The following is a 19,806-nucleotide window of genomic DNA, read 5'->3' as shown; positions in this document are numbered from 1 at the left end:
CCTCAGGCAGCTCCCGGTCCATGGTGGAGCAGGGCTAAGTGCTGCCTGGCCAGAGCCCACACTCCGAGCCCCCTACCCAGGTTGGAGCCCCCTCCTGCACGTTTAACTTGCTCCTAAATCCCCTGTCCCAGGCTGGAACTCCCCTGCATCCAAACTCCCACCCAGAGCTCACACCCCCTCCTGCACCCCTACCCCAGACCTAAGCCCCTTCCTGCACTCTAAACCCCACAGCCCTGAGTCCCTGCCCACACCCCTCACTGGTGCCTGCACCCCAGCCCTGAGCCCTCTCCTACACTTCAAACCCCTTGGCCCTCATCCCTACGTTCCCCCATGCACCACAAACCCCTCCTCACCAGCTGCATCCCCCTATGCCCCGGTTGGAGCCCTCACCTCCCCCCATACCTCAAGTCCCAGCCGCGTCCCTTCCCATGCCCTTAGCTCCTTATTTCTAGCTCTACCCTGGAGGCTGCACCCCAGCCCTGAGCCCACTCCCACACCCCAACCCCTTGCCCAGTGAAAATGAGTGAGGGTGGGGAAAAGCCCGTGATAGAAGTGGGAGGCTGGAGGGAGGGATCTCAGAAGGGGGGGGGCAAAGGTGTTTGGGTTTGTGCAATTAGAAAGATGGCAACCCTCTGGATTTAGCATTGATACCCACAGCCACGCTCTGGGGTTAGGCTGTGCCTCATTTTGCATGAGGGAGACCTGCCCAGCAGCCTGGACTCCCCGGCTACTGCCTGCCACCCCCCTTGCTGCAAGGCCTTGAAGGCGGACCCCGCCCCTCTAAAGGACGATGAGATCGGCGCTCGGCTGGGCCCGTCTGAGCCATCAGCCCACAGATGGGGCGGAACTAGGCGAGGACGAGCCCCTAAGTCCCGCCCTCCCGAGAGGCGGAAGCGGCCTTGGGCCAATGGGAGCGGAGCTGGGCGAGTACAGCTGGCCCGGCCGCGCCGCCGCTTGCCCAGTCCCCTACCGGCCCAGCGAGGGGAGTCGCCGCCGCCGCCGCCGCCGCCGCCATGGCACAGTGAGTCCCGCGGGCGGTCCCAGGCCTGGCGCTGGAGCCGCCTGCCACCCAGGCGGGCGGGGGCGGGGGCGGGGGCGCTCGGTCCGGGGCAGTGCGTGGCCTCGACCTGAAGCGCGCTGGGCTGGCTGGGACCCGCGGCGGCGAGGCCCCGGCCCCTGGGAATGACCGGGCGGGCCGAGTACGAGGATGCCGTCCGTGCACGGTTGTTTTCCTGGCTGGCTCAGAAGTGGGGAACCGGATGGTTGAAGTTGGGGGGGGGGTTGGGAGGTGCGTGTGCAGGAGGTTAGACCAGGTTAGTGGTTTTCAACTGTTTCGTTTGCAGACCCCTAAAAAACTCCAAACGGAGGTGCGGACCCCTTTGGGGTTGGACACAGTCGCAGACCCCCAGGGGTCCATGGATCACAGGTTGAAAACCACTGGACTAGGGGATCACAGACGGTCCCTTCTGGTCTTAAAGCCTGTGAGTCAGGGTTTTTTTCTTGGGGCTGAGAGGAGGCTCTCCCGTCTGCCCCGCACCCCCAGGAGACTGGAACCACCTTGCTCAAACTTTGACCCGAGCCTTGCGGGGCTCATTTTGCCCATCCCACGATGATGCACAGGGACTACTGACATGGGCCACTCTCGGATAGGATTGAGGGGGGTGACAGTGAAGAGTTCTGCTCAGCACTCTCAGATGAGAAGGCATCAGAATTCGATGAGAGCTGGATTGTTGCCTTCAGTGACTTCCTTAATGGCCCTCAAGCTGCATGCTAAAGCAATAGTCAGTTACTAATTCAGTTTGTCATCCTGCTGCATATGCAAATAGAGTCAGAAAATATGCGGATGCTTTGAAGCCTCTGGCTGAAATTCTCGTCAATTATTTCACTTTTCTTTTTTCTTATTGACTTAATAAGTTGAGAAACATTACTCACCAGAAAAGTGTTGCCAAATATATTGTCCTATTGATAACTCCTACTGGAAATTGTCAGGTTACAGATGGACTTGTACAGGGCAAAGGAATTCAAGAGCATGAACAGAAGGGGAAAAGACAGGTTGTGAATGTGCTGGGGCAATACACTCTCCTGTCTGACCTGTTCGGAATTTCAGGGTCCTGAGCTTGGAGACAAATGTCCTCCCTCGTTGATCTTTCTCTAGAATATACAGTACAGCCTTTAATTATCTGCCTCAGGGGTCGGGGGCAGGATGACTCCCAAAACAAATGGATAATCAGGTGAACCATCAAGCTGATGTGGAAGAGAAGATTCCTGGCAGAGTGAAGAGGGGACAGGGCAGACGTTATTCATATAAAGACTTCTACACAGAAGTCTCTCTTTGCATAAGGTAGCTCATCTCTTCCTTGCGGAGCTTGGGGAAGTTGGTGGCCCTGGTAGTTCCTCCCAACTTCTTTCTGCAGTGTCCTGTGCAGTAAACCATAGGACGCTGGGAAGAGAGGACATGATAACCAAGTGGCTCCATGAACTGGATTTCTGCCAGTTGAAGTGGACTGCTTTGTCAGAGGCCTGAGGCAAAATTCAGGTGCTGCTGGGCGTGGAGCCCTGACCTTGTGAAAATGACATCGCTGGTATTGATTGCCCTGTCATCCTGAAACAGCCCCTTATGTCCCCATTAGCTCTCTTTAAATCAGTCTCCAGCACTACTTCATTCCCTCCTCCACCCCTGCTGGGGCACTGATACCAGCCTTGGAGCGCCGCCTTGGCACCTGTTGAAGATGCAGCAAAGTACAGAAATGCAAAGTGATGTCCAGATGTTGTGTCTGACACAGTGTCGTTGGTTGGGGCTGCACTGCCACAGTGTGAGCACTCCAGAGCTGTGTTGGGGTATTGTGCTGCTCACTCTGACTCCATTTGGCACAGTATCACCTCTTGCTCCTCCTTTCACCTCCCCTCTAGTTGCTGGTGGGGTATTTTCCTTCTCTCTTCCTTCCAGGGCTTGTTTGCCTTGATAGTTGGGACGGGATCCTGGCAGCTCAAGATCACTTGGTATGCACTGTGGAGAGCTCTGCTGTGTTCACCTCTCTACTGTCTCTGCCTAAGACCAGAATCTGTTAATCATGTGGGCTCACACTGTTTATATAGAGTCCTCTATAGCGCATGTAAGATCAGGGAGCATATATGTACGATCTCACCAGCACAGGTTCACTGAACAGTTCAGACCAAAATAGCCTGGTAGATCATGAAAGGATCATTGTTAATGACAGTTGGAATCTTTCTGATATTGGTGTGTTGTTGTTCTACTTTTCAGAGCTGACATTGCTTTGATTGGACTGGCTGTAATGGGTCAGAACCTGGTTTTAAACATGAATGACCATGGCTTTGTGGTGAGTGAAGGAATTTGGGGAATTATATGTCATTTCCAAGGGCTGAATCCCTAGTGTCCAAGAGCAGCAGGTGGGCATTTTAATTTGTGTGGGAGGTGGTGTACGTGAACAGTGTCCTGAGTTCAGATTCTTTCCCTTTTATCACAGCCTTTGTTGCTGCTCAAAAAGGAAGGGATTGGAGAAAAGGGCTGTACTCATCTGTGTCTAGCCAGGAATTGTGATCACATGTGGATTTGTTAGACATCAATTCATCCTTTGGGGGTTGCAATTGCACTTGGAACATCCTGTTAGCGATTGAACCTAATGGAAAGACATACAGAAAAGCTGCAAGAGTATCACTGACATGTGGCTTCTTGGAGGGCGGAAGCAGGAGAGAAGTGTATAATGCTGGAGCTAGCCGACTGTTGATTGATATGGACAACATCACATTTTTTGCTTTCCCAGGTTTGTGCATTTAACAGGACGGTGTCCAAAGTGGATGCCTTTCTGGCCAATGAGGCCAAGGGAACCAAAGTGATTGGGGCTCACAGTCTACAGGAGATGGTCTCCAAGCTGAAAAAGCCACGTCGGATCATCTTGCTGGTGAAAGCTGGAAGTGCAGTGGATGACTTCATCAAAAGTCTGGTGAGGATAGTTTCCTTCCTAGCTGCTACTGGCCCCTTGTTCTTTGCTGCCGCCATGCCAGGTCCACCTTCCCATTGTTGCAGAGACAATCTCACAGGCTGCTAACTTGGCATTGCTTAAAGTCACTTGCATATGAGAACTCGTGGGGATTAAAATCAGTTAGAAGACTGCCTTAAAATAAAGGTTTGGTTGTTAGAACTTTACAGACACTAATTACGCCCAAGTAGATAAGGTGATGTCTCTGATTTATAGATGGGGAAAACACACACACACAACCCTCCCCTTGTTTTAGCCTTTGGATTCTGTTGTTGAGGAGCCCAGTCTAGTGATGAGCCCTTAATAAATCTGGCCCCTAAAAGGAGGGTTGCTTGTGATTAAGGCAATACCATCCGGAACAGGTTCTGATGAGTTCACTCTGACCTTTCGGGGATCTCAGCTGCAGGTCAGTTCTAAGTTTTTCCTATATGGACCAAATAATAATGCTGATTGATTTTATTTTTTCTTTTCTGGTTGCAGGTGCCATTGCTGGAAGCTGGAGACATCATAATTGACGGAGGGAATTCAGAGTACAGGGACACCACGGTAAGCCTGATGCTGCCTTCTAGACCCCTTCCTCTTGGTGAATGGGCTGAGAATGCCCTGACAGTGTTTCTTTCCTCCCAGAAATGGGTGAACCAGAACTGCTGTATACATGGATGTCTTTTAGTCTCCTGTTTGGGGGGAACCACACCAAATTCTGTCTGCAGTGGAGCCCCCTTACTGACAAACCTGTTAAAGAACTATGTTAGAGTTGCTAGATCCTTATAGTAGGACCAGACCTGTGACAGGTGTATGTTTGTGTCCAGAAATATTGCAATAAAAACACTGGCCTCATTAGAATAAAGCCCCTTTGAAAATGCATCTGTTCTAATCTCTGGAAGCCAGGATGCTTATAGCAGAACTATTGCCTGAGAGGAACACGAGGTCATAGAATATATGCTAATGGGCAATATTGGTGTCATTCCACTGACCATGTATCCCATGAGCATGGAAATGGTACAGGAATAATTCACTTGGATAAAACTGCCGTGTGCCAAGAGATGTTTTTTTTTTTCATAGATTCATAGATACTAAGGTCAGAAGGGACCATTATGATCATCTAGTCTGACCTTCTGCACAACGCAGGCCACAGAATCTCACCCACCCACTCCTGCGAAAAATCTCACCTATGTCTGAGCTATTGAAGTCCTCAAATCGTGGTTTAAAGACTTCAATGAGCAGAGAGTCCTCCAGCAGGTGACCCATGCCCCGTGCTACAGAGGAAGGCGAAAAACCTCCAGGGCCTCTTCCAATCTGCCCTGGAGGAAAATTCCTTCCCGACCCCAGATATGGCGATCAGCTAAACCCTGAGCATATGGGGAAGATTCACCAGCTGGATACTACAGAAAATTCTTTCCTGGGTAACTCGGATCCCACCCCATCTAACATCCTATCACAGGCCATTAGGCCTATTTACCATGAATATTTAAAGATTAATTCATTACCAAAATCATGTTATCCCATCATACCATCTCCTCCATAAACTTATCGAGTTTAATCTTAAAGCCAGATAGATCTTTTGCCCCCACTGCTTCCCTTGGAAGGCTATTCCAAAACTTCACTCCTCTGATGGTTAGAAACCTTCGTCTAATTTCAAGTCTAAACTTCCTGGTGGCCAGTTTATAGCCATTTGTTCTTGTGTCCACATTGGTACTGAGCTTAAATAATTCCTCTCCCTCTCCGGTATTTATCCCTCTGATATATTTATAGAGAGCAATCATATCTCCCCTCAACCTTCTTTTAGTTAGGCTAAACAAGCCAAGCTCCTTGAGTCTCCTTTCATAAGACAAGTTTTCCATTCCTCGGATCATCCTACTAGCCCTTCTCTGTACCTGTTCCAGTTTGAATTCATCCTTCTTAAACATGGGAGACCTGAACTGCACACAGTATTCCAGGTGAGGTCTCACCAGTGCCTTGTATAAAGGTACTAAAACCTCCTTATCCCTACTGGAAATACCTCTCCTGATGCATCCCAAGACTGCATTAGCTTTTTTCACGGCGATATCACATTGGGAGCTCATTGTCATCCTATGATCAACCAATACTCCAAGGTCCTTCTCCTCCTCTGTTACTTCTAATTGATGCATCCCCAGCTTATAACTACAATTCTTGTTATTAATCCCTAAATGCATAACCTTACACTTCTCACTATTAAATTTCATCCTATTACTATTACTCCAGTTTACAAGGTCATCCAGATCCTCCTGTATGATATCCTGCTCCTTCTCTAAATTGGCAATACCTCCCAGCTTTGTATTATCCGCAAACTTTATTAACACACTCCCACTTTTGGTGCCGAGGTCAGTAATAAAAAGATTAAATAAGATTGGTCCCAAAACTGATCCTTGAGGAACTCCACTGGTAACCTCCCTCCAGCCTGACAGTTCACCTTTCAGTAGGACCCGTTGTAGTCTCCCCTTTAACCAATTCCTTATCCACCTTTCAATGTTCATATTGATCCCCATCTTTTCCAATTTAATTAATAATTCCCCATGTGGCACGGTATCAAACGCCTTACTGAAATCTAGGTAAATTAGATGCACTGCGTTTTCTTTGTCTAAAAAATCTGTTACTTTCTCAAAGAAGGAGATCATGTTGGTTTGGCACTATCCACCTTTCGTAAAACCATGTTGTATTTTGTCCCATTTATCATTGACTTCAATGTCCTTAACTACTTTCTCCTTCAGAATTTTTTCCAAGACCTTGCATACTACAAATGTTAAACTAACAGGCCTGCTAGTTACCCGGATCACTTTTTTTCCCTTTCTTAAAAATAGGAACTGTGTTAGCAATTCTCCAATCATACGGTACAACTCCTGAGTTTACAGATTCATTAAAAATTCTTGCTAATGGGCTTGCAATTTCGGGCTTATCTTCTCTTTGCAAGGACCCATGTCAGTGGGGGAGCAAGGGGAAGTTTCCTAATGTTCAAAGTGCAGCCTGTGTGTATGTTCCTCTTTGATTCCATATATTGCCACGACCAAAGCAGAACTGAAAAAACTATTTTTGGGCCCAGATGGTGCCATCTCTGTCTTGGCTCTATCCTGACCCCATGAGTGTTTGAAGTAAAATGCAGGATTCCCCCTCCTCTGTTTCAGAAAAGCTTTTGTTGAATACTGTTTCTCTCTCTCCCATTCAGAGACGTTGTAAAGAACTCCAGGAAAAGGGCATCTTGTTCGTAGGAAGTGGTGTTAGTGGGGGAGAGGAGGGTGCCAGGTACGGACCCTCACTCATGCCAGGAGGAGACAAAGAGGCTTGGTAAGTATCAGCCCTCCCATTCCCACCAGCTCCTCTTGTAGACTGGTCATGTAGTAACAAAGTCGTCTCTGGATGTTGGGAGCAGAGGGTACTGGTGAGGGTGGGATGTGTCTATATCAAGAGAAAATTGATGTTTCTTGGGGGCTCAGGACTTCTCAGCCCAGCTGAGGTCACAGGCAGTCTTGGCTGTTCATGGCAGTCCAGGCTCACCCAGTTTTCTTCTCAGTAGTGTGCAGGTGGAGGTACCAACTTTTCAGGGGAGAGGAGAACGGGGAACCTGACCAGATATACCAGAGACCTTTATTTGACTCTTTTGGGACTCCGTGCCAGCTGAGAAATTGCTAGTTATAACATGGGCAGCAACAGGAGCTGCTGCAGTGACTCATAGCTCAAAGGAGGCTTAGTTTGCTCTTCAGTGTCTCTGAACTGTTAATAGGATGCATGAATTCTTGCACACAAACATGGCTCTCGATCCAGCTCCTTCTCCCACCCCCATGTCCCTGGAAGGGACGGTGCAACAGTGACCGTGGTGATTTTTTTCCTGTGTGTCTGGAGAGAGATTTTTTCTGGGCCTATTCTTGGCTCAAGGAAAAGACAGCTTTAGAAACTGAAAAGTTCTGTCGCTTCACACCAGCTTTACCTCTTAGATCAGCTTGTTCCAACTTGATGGTGCCAAGTGGGCAACTACAAGAGTAATCTCTGCTTTTCTTTTCATCTTAAACACGTGGATAAAGGCTGCTTGTTTCTTCCATCCCCACCTAGAATTCTATCCTCCTCTCTTCCTGCACCCCGTTCTATGTTCATGCTCCTCTCAGGTGGCTCCTTTCGCCCACTTCTGACTCAGTGTTCTTTTATACCATATCATCTGCTTGGCACAACCTCCCAGTTAACATTCATTAAGCCTCCTCCTTCTCCCCTTCCAAATTAGCTAAGACTGATGATGTGGTTAATATGTAGGGCTGCAAGCCAGAGAATCTGGGTTCTGTTCAGGCTCTTCCACTGACTCGCTATATGACCTTGGGCGTGACATTTAATCTTTCTCTGCCTCAGCTTCCCCATCTGAAAAATGGAGGGGATAATAGTTGTCACCTTTGTGAAGTGCATTGACGGCCTCCTCTACAAGGTGCTGTATAAATGCACAGCTTGTGCGGTTTGCTATTTCCTGCATAGAGTGGCTAATCCTTGAGGCATTTTGCCTTTATCTTGGTTTTGATGGAGATGTCTGGTAGCCAAGTCCTCTCTCCCCATTTGGCCTGGGGGTGAGTTACAGTGGCAGTACGACATCGATAAATTTTCTCTTGTAATGTTTGTGTCCAGCTGCTGAGTTATATCATTCCTCTCCATAGGCCTCACATCAAGAAGATATTTCAAAGCATCGCTGCTAAAGTGAACACTGGGGAACCCTGTTGTGACTGGGCAAGTACTGACAGACATTGATAGACCTTGGAATATGATTAGATCCATCGCTTGGTTGTTTAGGCCACTGGAATCTCTGTGTGCATGCGCGTGTCACAAATGCTACAAATGTATTCTTTAACAAAGCAGGGCTGCTTTTTGCATTGATCCTTCAGTCTGCTGCACCCAGTACAGAATTTCTGTTGTGTGGTACTTCACCCTTCCCATGCTCTCTGTCCACATGGACCCATGTCCACAGCAGTGAAGCCACTATCACAGATATTTCCCTTTTTAACAGTCTCAGCAGAGACCAAGGAAGGACTTGGTTGTAGAGAATGAACTCCCCTCTCATCCCAGGTGGGGCACATTGCTGGGGCAATGTGAGGGAAGCTGCTATGCAGTGTCTACACACAAACAGCGGTTTGGTGTGTCCAGGGTGCCTTTCCCCAGTACTAAACTCACAAAGCCGTACTAAGCAAAGGGAAACTATGGGCAGGTATTTAGTAGCGGTGGCAGCAGTGTGTCTGAAGGCATCCTGTGATGTCTCTTTGGTAGGTAGGAGAAGAAGGTGCTGGGCACTTTGTGAAGATGGTGCACAATGGGATTGAATATGGAGACATGCAGCTGATCTGTGAGGCCTACCACCTGATGAAGGATGTACTGGGAATGGAACATGATGAGATGGCAACGGTGAGCCGCAGCCTGCCCCCTTCTCCCCCCCCCCCCCATCTATTTCACCTCTGCCCTGAGACCTAGCAGGTGACTGCTCTGCTTTGAAGGCAGTTAGTTATATCATTCCTCTCCATAGGCCATGTGCTCCATGGAGCACAGCTAATGTCTGTAGTAGAATCCTCTATCAAATCATCTGCTAGGGCCAGTGGGGAAATGTGCATGGGCACCAACTGAGGTAGGTCCTAAACCTTGAACACTTTTAGACCATTGCCTCAGATCTTTCATTCCCCATGTGCCTCCTGCCCTGGGAAAGAATCTGTCTTGGTCGGATCTGAAGTGTTTCCACTTGTTGCTCCCTTGTTCCTTGACTTGGGCTGAAGAAGCTAATGAACCTCTTCCATATGAGCCAATAATGTAGGTCACAGAGATCCCTTAAAGCAGGATAGGATTCAATAGTGTGGATAGATAATCCTTATAGAGACCTGATTAATCTTGGGATGAGCCATAAATAGTCAAAGTGCCAAGAGTATGGTGTCATGGAATGAGGCGTTTCCACTCCCCATATGGCTCTTGTAGTATCAGGCCAGAATATGTCTGTATGTTTCTGTTTGGAGATGGCTGCTTTGCAGCTCCATGCACCTACGGTACCTCTGACATGGGGACATGCTAGTTCCTCTTCTGAGCTGTTGAGAAGATGCCTGGCAAATGGGCTAAGATCGTCAGTGGTTTGAAGGGGTGCCAGTAATTTGAGCTCGGGTAAGTATCCCTCTTGGAATCCCATTGTTGGTTTCTCCATCAAGGTGTTCGGAGAATGGAATAAGACAGAGCTGGACTCTTTCCTGATTGAAATCACAGCCAACATCCTCAAGTTCAGGGACTCTGATGGCAAACACCTGCTCCCAAAGATCAAGGACAGCGCAGGTCAAAAAGGCACTGGGAAGTGGACAGCCATCTCAGCCCTGGAATATGGAGTTCCTGTCACGCTCATCGGTAACTGACTTGTCAATCTGACTGATATCACTGTCTCTTGTTCTACCGGTCTAACAGCATGTTAGCCATGAAACGCTTCACAGTAGAGGGGATAAGCCCATGATGAAGGTGCTTCTGTCTCTGTTATCCCTGGTCTAACAGTTAAGGCCTTTTTGCCCTTTGACAGTACTGCTCCCTGCTTTTTGCTTATCTTCTATGGGAATTCTCCCTAATCATCTGTCCCACTTGTACAGTCAACACCTCTTTGCCCCCATCATGGTATTTGGTAGTTCCTTAGCTGGTGGTGACCCAATGCCAGACCAAGACGCGAGAGAGGGTTTTTAATATTTACTACTCTAGTTTGGTTCAGCCCTGTTCTCAGTAATCTATCCTCCCCTGGTGCCCGATGCTGAGTCAAATCACAGCCTTGAAAATGTGTGGAATAAGAAACTCCTATTTCTGCTATAGTTTTATAAGAACTTGCATCTTCCTGAAGATGTAGGAATTATTTTTCCACCATCCCTGTACCTTTCTCCTCCCCCATTTCCATGTGATAGTTTTAGCAGAGCTCGAGTGACACAGTGTCGATCTGACTAGATAGGGACACTTAGGCCTTATCCGCACTGTGGCTTGAACAGCACTAACCCCCCCAGCTGTCTTTGAAAATGGATTTTGAGCATTTATCTGTAAGAAGCATAGTTGCTATCTATGTTCCAACATGATGGTTGTTTGCATGGTTTCTCTATGCAATGTGAACAGATTTTTTTTTTAAACTGCTTTGGTTAGCTTATGGTCTGACCCAAAGCCCATTGAAGTCAGTGGGAATCTTTTCATTGACTTCAGTAGGCTTTGGGTCAGGCCCCTAAAGTGTGCCTGAAAAGTAGCCACCCACATAATTACCCACCTACCACTGATTGTTGTCTCTAGCATAGTTTCTGAACATAGCTTTGAAATTACAGGTGTGTTAGGGGTAGACACCCAAACTATGTTACAGATGTGTTTAAATTCATGGTACAAGCTCTAGTGTGGACTTTAACTTCGGGAAGTTCCATCTGTTGTCAGAGTTTGCTTTATTTTTCCTGCTCTTTTTCCCACCTCTTCTCTCCCCTGTAGTTTTGCTAAGCCCCCTTGTTTTAGAAGATAAATTGTATTGATCACTCCCTCTGTGGCCAGCTGAATCCAGTTTATTGGAGAAGCTTGGCTGCACTGCAACAAAAAACATTTTTACAAAGTAGGGCTGAGGCTGCCATTTGCTGAATAATTTAAATATTATACCAGAGCTTTAAATCTCTCAGAGCTTTGTTTACTTTTAAATTGTTGTGTCCTCCATTTGGTTGGTAAAGTTCCCTTGCTTGGGCTCCTTCTTTTGCAAGGATCAAGGGTGGAGGCATTTCCCAAGTATAATTCTGTGCTGCAGAAGTGGCTTATGGAGTTAGTGCCTCACAACCCCTGTGCAAATACTGGAAATTCTTAGTGCAGTTGCTACATCTTTCTCCTTGCATCAGGGTGACTTGCAACTTCCTCCCTGCAATAGCAGAGTCATGCTCCCTCCACAATAAAGCAGAAGGAAACGGGTTGGGCAAGAATGAAAAGGAGTGGTTTGTTCTGATTATGATAAAGTATAATGACCTATGACTGGGAAGTCCTGTGTAAACCTATGACTCATTCACAGGTGTATGAAAGAAAGACTTTTTAATAACCGGAGATTCATTGTAAAGGAAGAAGGAAAGTCTTGTATGCTTTCATATTTCTGTCAGTCCCCTGAAAGGTGACCTCAAATGCTAAAAAGTAAAGGAAACTGTTTAAATTCCCAGTTCTTTCCCTGAATATCTGTACAGTCTTAAATTAAAATGAATACACTTTAAAATAACATATCTGTGAGTTAGTTTTGCCTTTACTTATCTGCCAGGACAAGAATTCAGGGTTTTGGCTTCCATGCAAGAGTTGATGATATTGCTTGCTTCTACAGCTCTCCAAGGAATGCAGCTCCCTACCTTGCTTAGTGATGTGTACAAATCTTGCATGGGCCCCTGACTGCCAGAACTAAGTTCTTAACAGATAAAAATTTTCACTTCCCCTATGAAGTCGATTTATTTGTAATGTTTGTCTACAGCATTTTTGTGTGTGCTGAGGTTTCCTAGAAAAGCATCTCCAATTAATGTGCATCATACTTGGTATTTGTGTAAATGCTTCTCAGCTTCAAAGCACTGTGCAAGTATTTATTTAGTTTCCTAAGCCCACCTCTCCCTAAGATATACTGTGATACAAAATTGTCTGTATTTTATGGATGAAGGAAACAGAGACCAAAAGATTGAAGTTCCTTTCACAAATAAGGAAACATTGATTATGTTTGTCCAGGACTCTTGTCATATAGTAGATGCTTTATGTTGTTTTAAGAAGTATGTCAGGCAAAGCAATGCTGCCCAAAACTGCTCTAGCCCAGTGGCTGTGTTTCTGGCTGATATTCTGATAATTCATCCAAAAACCTAAGTCAATGGTTGGAAGCCACCTTTCTTTCGTTAGACTCTCTAGATCTCAGAGTGTGGGCTATTCCTCACTTAATCCCTTTCTCTCCTCCTCCACCCCTCACTTTCTGCTAGTTTTAGATTCTCCCTTCTCCATTTCTGATGATCCTCTATTGAATATGAGTTCTCTGACTAGATTAGATTGTGGAGACTCAGCCCCACACTGTGAGTCAGCTGTCATGGGGTGCTCAATAAAAGGTCCTCTTCCTGTAGACAGAGGAAATTCCCTTTGGTGTGGCCAATGGGAGTCCTCTGCCATTCCTAAACCTGACCTTCCTTGCATGGCAGTGTGGCTTGCTGCTGTCATCCCATCTCTATAAACACCTGTCCCCATGCCTTGGCTCTGCATGCAGTAGGCTAGAAAGGCCTCATTGTTTGGCTTGTGCTTGCTAAATGTCTTCTCTTTCCTTCTCTGAGTAAAGGTGAGGCTGTCTTTGCACGGTGCTTGTCTTCCCTCAAGGATGAGAGGGTACAGGCCAGCAAACGGTTGGATGGGCCCAAAATGACTCAGTTCAGTGGGAACAAGAAGGCATTTCTGGAAGATATTCGGAAGGTGAGTCAGGGCTTCTAGACAGAGCTCTGCATTAGAACTGCGGGGACAAAGTGAGCTTGTATGCTGTGAGTCCGGGACTCTGAATGGGACATGTGTTGGCTGTGCTCTTGTGCTGTCCTTGTTTCCAGCCATTAGAGCCTGCCCTGGACCGCCTCCTGTCATGCCCATTTCTCTCGGTGTGTGCCAACTGAGATGCAATAAAATATGGTTAATGGGGAACTTGTTCATGGACCAGAGAAAGATCCCAGTTGGGATGAAGGGTGATACAGGCACAAGACTGGGAACCAGTTGCTATTCCTAGTCAAGTCACTAACTCAATGTGTGACCTTGGGCAATTCACATCACCTTTCTGTGTCTCCATTTCCCTCTCTGTGCAATGGAGATGGTATTTCACTTTCTGTCCATTGGAGAGGCTACATTTATTAACACTTAGAAAGCACATTGAACTTCTCAGATGGAATGTGCTAGAGAAGTGCCAAAAATTTATTATTGTAGGAAAATCTGCCTGGCAAAAGGCTTGGGGAATAAAAGGAGACAAAGAGATGTATGTGTGTGTTCCTGTGCATGATCCAGATTAAGTGAAGAGTGCTTACTTGCTCTTTTAGCAGTCTCCCTTTCTGTGGTACCCATACAGTCTGGAGAAAACTACTGGAATAGATGCACCAAAAAAAAAGAAAAACAAGCAAAACCATAACCCTGACTAAAACTAAGTAGAATTTGACTGTATCTTTTTCTTCATGTTCAAGTAATAGATGAGGGTAGCACCAACGCAAGAAAATGGTGATATTTTGATGTTAGTTGTCCGAACTGCATAGGGGAGAGATTTAGTACCTCTCAGTACCTATTGACCTGGATCAACTATATTCTTTTGAAGTGTGAGATTGAAAAGGCTTTGACCATCAGAGATAGTAGTTAGGAGCGTTTGGAATTCAGTAAGTGGGTTTCTTACATATAACTAGAGTGTTGCCCCTGAGATGGACCTTGGTGTGACTTGTGTGCTCTGCTTGTGAGTCAGATTCTAAAGTTCTTCTATCAGAGTTTGTGGGCTGCTTCCCTAAATATGATTTGTCTCTCTCTAGGCACTCTATGCCTCCAAGATTATCTCCTACGCTCAAGGCTTCATGCTGCTGAGACAGGCAGCCAAAGAATTTGGCTGGACAATTAACTATGGTGGCATTGCATTGATGTGGAGGGGAGGCTGCATCATCAGAAGGTAAGAGAGCAATTGGGGCAGGGAATGCTGACCAGAGAGCAGTTTGGTTTGCCTTGTGCTGGACTGGCCCACTCAGAGATCTCTGTGGAAGATCTCCTATATTTTATCTGCTAATACTGGGATGCTGCTGCCTATGTCAACACTGGAGCTCATGCAACCTGATATCAAGTTTATATGTTACTCCGCCACTGCTGATCTTTTCATTTTTTCACTTTGTCATTTTCCCCTAGGTGTTGGTGTTTGGAATCTGTTGATTGGCTGAGTTCTGTAAACACTGTGCCTTACTGGCTGCCTGTCAAATCCCAGCCCTTAGCCCTTTGGATTCTAGGCAATTCACAGCTCCCACCACTGATACCTAATTCCAGCTTTGTGTCTGTCCTGTTTAGTGCATTCCTGGGGAAGATCAGAGATGCTTTTGACCGAAACCCCGATCTCCAGAACCTGCTATTGGATGACTTCTTTAAGAAGGCTGTGGAGGACTGTCAGGTGTGTGTCTGAAGAAGGGAGAGCACAAAGGCAACAATTTACAAACAGTACATGCCCCAAAACACCCCTTCTGCAGTGTGGTTAGGTCCAAGAAGAGAGAGGGCAGAGAAAAACGTCTCTAAAATATCTTTTATATAACACCCTTAATCCCAAAGAGCTTTAAAGTAATCCTAAAGCGCTTCGGGATTGCATGTGTGTGTGTGAATACAATGTATGCATCTAGGAATCACTCATCCACCATTGAAATGCAGCATCTCCATGGTGGGACATGCCAGCTGTTTAGCACTACTACTGTGTACAGCGAAGAACAGGAAGTGAAACATAATCATAACCAGTTGAAACTGCACCATCGTAACCGTGGTGAGGCAAAATGTAATTATCCAAATTAGAATTTGGTCTGGACACCAAAGTTAACACCCACACTTTTGTAAAAATACCCACATGAAGTCAAGACCTTTCATTTCCATCTCATCAGAAAGATGGAGGTATTATGTCTAAATAAAGGAAAAAAGGGAGAGAGTTTGACTGTAATGGGTAAAGTACTACCCTATAATTTTGGCATCCAAATGAATCAAGAGCTGAACGGAACTCTTCCTAGACTATAGGATTTGGAGGTGATGATGTACTGCAAGGGTAACTCTTCCTAGACTTGCCATAGTGTCAAATGTAACACACACCTCCTTGAGTGTCACAAAGTATTAATATGATCTCCCCAGAAGTAATATACAGGCAAACAAATGTTCAGTTCTTTGCCCTTAATTCACATTAATTCATCCTCAGCTACCATGACTCATCAGTTTCTACAATGTAATTTACTGACATCCATTCAACCAGTTGCTCATCCTGGCAGTTCTATTAGTAGCAACCATAAACTCTTAAGTTTGCCACTCCATTTTCATGTGAAATCATCAGACAGGAGTGCAGTAGTTTGGAAGAACTGTGGTCCTAGAAACTATTATTTTTTTCTTCTTTCTTTTGACTAACAAGGTGAAACCTCATTCTCATCACTGACCATGCCTTTTGCCTTGGAAGGGGCCTGCTGTGCAGAGTTTGGATTACAATTTTGTAGCTAAAAAATTCTGCTGTTAGTGTATGCAGTAGCATAGTATCAGCAATGTACTAGGCTCTCAGTTCACTAGACCTAGGACTGTCCAAATAAAGTGTTCTGATCTGGGCAGGAGACAAGTCCAGTTAGAACTATAAACAGTGTCTGTATGGCCAATTGAGTCATTTTATTATGACTTAATTCCATTCACTAAAGCCGAGTATCCTATGCATGTTACTAAATCAGATTTAACTTTCAGACAAAAGATTGTCCACATACCATTCTGAAGCGATGTACTAGTCTCTTATGTCCTTGGGGAGTCATTGTGCTCTTTTTCATTAGGATTACTGAAAACGCCTTATTTGCTCAGTGTTCTGCTTATTATATTCTTCTCTTTGGAATTTGTTCTCCCTGCATATGTAAAAGAGCAGAGTTCCTGCCTGAGTTTTAGATCTGATTGTGTATACAGTATAGGGTACTGCTTTTATTGTGTGTGTCTTGTTTAATTCTGTCTTGCTGGACAGCACTCTGGACTGCTTTTGTTTATGAATACTGATTGGAAAATCTGCTCACTTGATCCAGGGTGGTGATTGCCAATAGGAACATGCCATTAGACTAGAGAACAGTAACCTCTGCTGTAGTCCTGAATGCTGCTGGCTAAGTAGTCTGTTTCCTTCTTTCTCTTTATTCTCCATCAGGACTCCTGGCGACGTGTGATCAGCACTGGAGTCCAGATTGGCATCCCTATGCCCTGCTTCACTACGGCACTTTCCTTTTATGATGGGTATAGGCATGAGATGCTGCCAGCTAACCTGATTCAGGTAAGCACCCAAGACGCCACATTGAGACCTGTGAGGCTGAAATTTAAGCCCAAGGAAGAAAAAAACCAAAACAGCACATCAGTGTGTGAAGGATCACCTGCCAAAAGCCTTTCTTCCATATTGCCACCTCTTCTATGCGTTATTCCTGGGTTCAGACCCTATAATCTTAAATTACCTCACACTTCGATAGCAATAAAATGTTGTGCAGTCAGGTTACTTCTCTCCTTCCCCCCACCCCTTATCCTGCTTGTGTTCTCCAGTCTGAATCTGCTTTCCTGAAGGTTTTGCTATCGTATAACAGATTACACGTACACATTCTAGACATGTTCACTTTGTAAGATTTGCCCCAAATCTCATATATTTCTTTTAAAATGGGTGTCACTCAGACACCATGGCAATGGACTTGGTTTGAGAACCTAAATAGATACCTACATACAGAGGTGGGATGTAAGGTGCAATATCTCGGTGATGTTGGTATTTGATTGTGGTGTTCCTGTGTGTTTCATCATCTAGGCACAGCGTGATTACTTTGGTGCTCATACCTATGAACTGTTATCGAAACCAGGGGAATTCATCCATACTAACTGGACAGGTCATGGAGGAAATGTGTCCTCTTCATCCTACAATGCCTAGTGGAAATATTTCATCTGGAAGCCAAGATACTGTAGATCTGAGACATTCCTCTTGATGGCAACACTTTGCTTATACTGCATTTGGCTAGAGTTTGTCTGGGTACTTTTATAATAACTTGTATGTATGTGTCTTATAAGAAAGGCAAATAAACTCACTTATAAATGTATTGTGGGGTGTTTTCTTCTCTTCCTGCTTTCCCCTCTCTCAAGTCAGATGGCCAGAAACACATACTGGTTCATGGAACACATTTAATTCCCCATTCATATTTTGTATTCTTATTGTTCACAAGCCTTAAGAGCTTCACTAACCACATAGATAAAGAACAACTGAAATGCAGCCACCTCATAAGTAGAGGGTGGTAAACCATGAATGCAAAGCAACACTGCACAATGGTGGAGGGAGGTAATTAAAGTGCTATGAAATTTTTAATGTCCATTCAGAACAGGCAAGATCTTGGCTCTAAAGGTCTTATTTTAAAGCACTCACTCTTTCTCTGACTTGACCATCTCAAGCTCCATATATCTTCCTTGGAAAGATAAAGGGCTGAGTTGATCTAGGACAGATTCAAACCAGCGGTTCCAAGGATTCTAAATATTTCAAGACTGATACTAAAGTCACTAAGCCATCACCTCTGGCTTTAGCTCCCCTGCTATGCTGGAGGTTTAAGATAATGCTTTTTCACAATTTGGTTTTTAAAATGATCATATTAATGTGCAAAGCTTGCCTCTCCCTATTCGCTTCTCACTGCTACATATTCTTCAAACCCGTATCCGTAAGACTCCTGAGAACTCAACAGAACTGAGCCTGCAGGCTGTTGGTGGTGCTCAGTTCATGTCATCACGACCCTTTCTTCACTCTAAACCCTGCTAAGTGTCAAGCTTTGTGCAGGTTTCAGAGTAACAGCCGTGTTAGTCTGTCTTCGCAAAAAGAAAAGGAGTACTTCTGGCACCTTAGAGACTAACCAATTTATTTGAGCATGAGCTTTCAAATAAATTGGTTAGTCTCTAAGGTGCCAGAAGTACTCCTTTTCTTTTTGCGAAGCTTTGTGCAGAGTTCTTACAGGCATACCTTGCCCTTGTTGGTTATTTATGTTAATGGCTTTCAGACAAAGGCAACTATCAATTAACTGTCACTATGACTATCAAAAGATTAGTGTCAAGTGAAAGCATCCTCTTGGGAATAGCAGTCTGCATTTTAAGTTTGAAGAAGTCAATTGTACAAAACAAGATCTTGCCAGATGAGTTGCAGGAAGTGGCATTAACTGAGTTGGCATGAGAAAATCCCATCTGTTGCACTCACCTGCAGGTGACTTATTAGCCCCACCACTATGCCCTGCAGCTTGAACTGTGCTAGCCACAACCATCTTGGAAAATGGTTGTCAAGCATAGTTCTGCCAGGGAACCGTTTTCCAACACTAGAATATTTTCTGCGTGGACAGGGCTTTTTCAATTTTTATCTGAAATTCCCCTAATCTTACCCATCTATTCTTAGTACTTAGTAGCACCTAGATGCTTTATTCAAGATTTGGAGTCCCATTGTGCTGGGCACTGTATGAACACAGTGAGAAACAATCTCTGCTCCAGTTGTATGTTTATAACATGAACAGGGTGAGCAGGATTTGGCTCGTTGTTTGTAATCTCATTATAGCTCTGTTGAGCCATAACAATCTTTGGGGGATGGGGGGAAGTGCTCCTCCATCTTCCTATTTGATCATCTGTTGTTGAATACTTGTGTCTGTACCCAGGTTATACGTCGTATTTGGGGTATGTAACACCCAGTGTAATCATTGTTAGAAACTAGACTGGTGAATGATTGGAGACACATACCTAAGGTATCAGAGTAACAGCCGTGTTAGTCTGTATTCGCAAAAAGAAAAGGAGTACTTGTGGCACCTTAGAGACTAACCAATTTATTTGAGCATGAGCTTTATGAAGTGAGCTGTAGCTCACGAAAGCTCATGCTCAAATAAATTGGTTAGTCTCTAAGGTGCCACAAGTACTCCTTTTCTTTATACCTAAGGTAGTGGTTCTTAACTTGCTCTGCGGATCTCTTCCTTGTGCTCCAGCTATTTATCTAGGTTCTTTTATGGCACCCATCACTATAGTTTGATGACTCATCTGCTGTTGCTTCTGTCACAGTGATGAAACATCTTCAAGCGGTGATACTTCCTGCTAGTGTGTAGCCAGGACTTGCTGT

At 45.4% G+C, this 19,806-nt stretch overlaps 1 protein-coding gene across 2 annotated transcripts; it reads left to right on the top strand.

Annotated features, from left to right (window-relative positions):
• Positions 1–877: 877 nt before the first annotated feature.
• PGD (phosphogluconate dehydrogenase) lies at positions 878–17,776 on the top strand. Of its 2 annotated transcripts, none has more exons than XM_084651706.1 (13): positions 878–1,021; positions 3,263–3,338; positions 3,783–3,962; positions 4,479–4,544; positions 7,180–7,298; positions 8,645–8,714; positions 9,249–9,383; positions 10,166–10,355; positions 13,282–13,412; positions 14,492–14,625; positions 15,012–15,111; positions 16,855–16,977; positions 17,491–17,776. In XM_084651706.1, the coding sequence occupies exons 1-13, from the start codon at positions 1,014–1,016 to the stop codon at positions 17,608–17,610; spliced, it is 1,452 nt and encodes a 483-aa protein (XP_084507832.1). In that variant the 5' UTR covers positions 878–1,013; the 3' UTR covers positions 17,611–17,776. The 2 variants fall into 2 exon arrangements, with proteins under 2 accessions (XP_084507832.1, XP_084507833.1); XM_084651707.1 differs by having other exon boundaries at positions 8,645–8,718; positions 9,253–9,383.
• Positions 17,777–19,806: the final 2,030 nt, after the last annotated feature.

The sequence above is a fragment of the Lepidochelys olivacea genome, assembly GCF_965140295.1.
Source record: "Lepidochelys olivacea isolate rLepOli2 genome assembly, chromosome: 18".
Lineage (NCBI taxonomy): Eukaryota > Metazoa > Chordata > Testudines > Cheloniidae > Lepidochelys > Lepidochelys olivacea.
The sequence above is the reverse complement of the archived record's forward strand: the minus strand, read 5'-3'. Positions and strand labels throughout refer to the sequence as shown.

Coding starts and splice junctions, on each gene's coding strand:
- PGD (XM_084651706.1), top strand. Junction 7,299..8,644: donor GGAGGAGACAAAGAGGCTTG/GTAAGTATCAGC, acceptor TCCTCTCCATAG/GCCTCACATCAAGAAGATAT. Junction 15,112..16,854: donor AGGCTGTGGAGGACTGTCAG/GTGTGTGTCTGA, acceptor ATTCTCCATCAG/GACTCCTGGCGACGTGTGAT.